Below are 1,369 nucleotides of genomic sequence, written 5' to 3'. Positions count from 1 at the left end.
CCTACACAAAAGGTATTTGGAACATCAAATGAAAACAAGTACATTATACTTATCCTGACTGGCAGAGTAAGAAAAATCCAAGAGAAATAATAACAGGGTTGTTTTTAGAACACCTTTAAGATGATACCACCAGTGTGTAAGAAAGCGGTACAATAGCCAACAAGTCCAAAAAGGGATATGGTGGGTTAAGAAAATGCTTATCTTGGCTTTATATCGTCTTCTCCACAGCATGTCACTTTTTTTTTTTCTCTTCAAAAAGGAAAAAAAAGTATCTTCAACTCAACAGGTATAACCTTGCTAAAAAATATTTCAACATACACATTTTTATTACATTACTGCCCATAAATATTGCATTTCATAAGATTTATCTGTAAATAGAGTGTATTTTTCATGCAATAGTTAGATTATTTAAAGTACTATTATATCCTCTGACAACTAAGATCAGAGGGGAGAAAATTGATGAAATTATCAGCAATTTTGGATAAAACTTAAACCATCTTTTGAAAGAAACAAGAAATTTAAGAATTCTCACAATTACATAATTTTTTATACATGCCCCAAAGTATCTACAATGAAACTGCAAAATTACTCATTTTAAAGTGTTCCTTTTCTTTTTAACCTACAACTACTACTGTGTTATCTGTCACCTGATCTTTTAATCAAATACCCTGAAGGACACAGAGTGAATAGCTGAAATCGGTATCTGTTTAAGTCTTGCTTATTTTGAAAGAAAAAAATAAACTAATTAAAAAAAAAATCCTAATAATCCTTACCCCACATCATCTGGAACCACATGAGTAGTCACCAAAGGTCTTTTCTTTCCATGCTTGTCCATTACTGGTGTTTTGCCTTAATACAGATTTTAAAAAGACTTACAAAAATATCTTATAATTTGTGAAGTTGTGTTCTCTTCAAAATTCTCTTATCAAAATTATATAATAGGGGTTCAATACACAATAGGTTCGTAATAAACATTATGAACCATGCTTACAAAGACACTCGCTAACACAGAAGTCTCTTCGTTCATAGTCAGAAATACTATGAATATTAAAAAATTACATAAACACCTTCTCTAATATCTTCCTCTGATCCACTCAGCTCTTTTCTTTCCTCCTGAAAGTCATAGGAAGGTATGGGTTGATCTTCCTGTGCTGGTTTACTAGCTTTTCCTCCATGCTTTCTTCCTGATGGTGCCATAGTAAGGTTTTCCTCCTACTGAAACAGTATGTTGTATGTGTTAAGTTTCCCCACAACACTTTGAAGATAAATTATGTTTTCATGCTTACACTGACCTGTTATGGACACCCCTGTAAACAGTTTCCACCTGTAAGGATATTCAAGCAGTCAAACTGCTTTAGTTTTGAGGTAA

The 1,369-nt window shown here is 32.5% G+C and overlaps 1 protein-coding gene across 1 annotated transcript in view; it reads right to left on the bottom strand.

The window, feature by feature from the left end:
• Window positions 1–1,203, bottom strand: part of SYCP3 (synaptonemal complex protein 3) — a 9,040-nt gene extending 7,837 nt beyond the window's left edge. Inside the window, exons 1-2 of the mRNA XM_010009826.1 lie at window positions 1,068–1,203; window positions 774–849 (exon numbers count right to left, since the gene is read on the bottom strand). Coding sequence (XP_010008128.1) covers window positions 774–849; window positions 1,068–1,197 — 206 coding nt within the window. The 5' untranslated portion in view covers window positions 1,198–1,203. The remainder of the gene's footprint in view (window positions 1–773; window positions 850–1,067) is intronic.
• Window positions 1,204–1,369: the final 166 nt, after the last annotated feature.

The sequence above is a fragment of the Nestor notabilis genome, unplaced genomic scaffold, assembly GCF_000696875.1.
Source record: "Nestor notabilis isolate BGI_N333 unplaced genomic scaffold, ASM69687v1 scaffold6212, whole genome shotgun sequence".
Lineage (NCBI taxonomy): Eukaryota > Metazoa > Chordata > Aves > Psittaciformes > Psittacidae > Nestor > Nestor notabilis.
The sequence above is the reverse complement of the archived record's forward strand: the minus strand, read 5'-3'. Positions and strand labels throughout refer to the sequence as shown.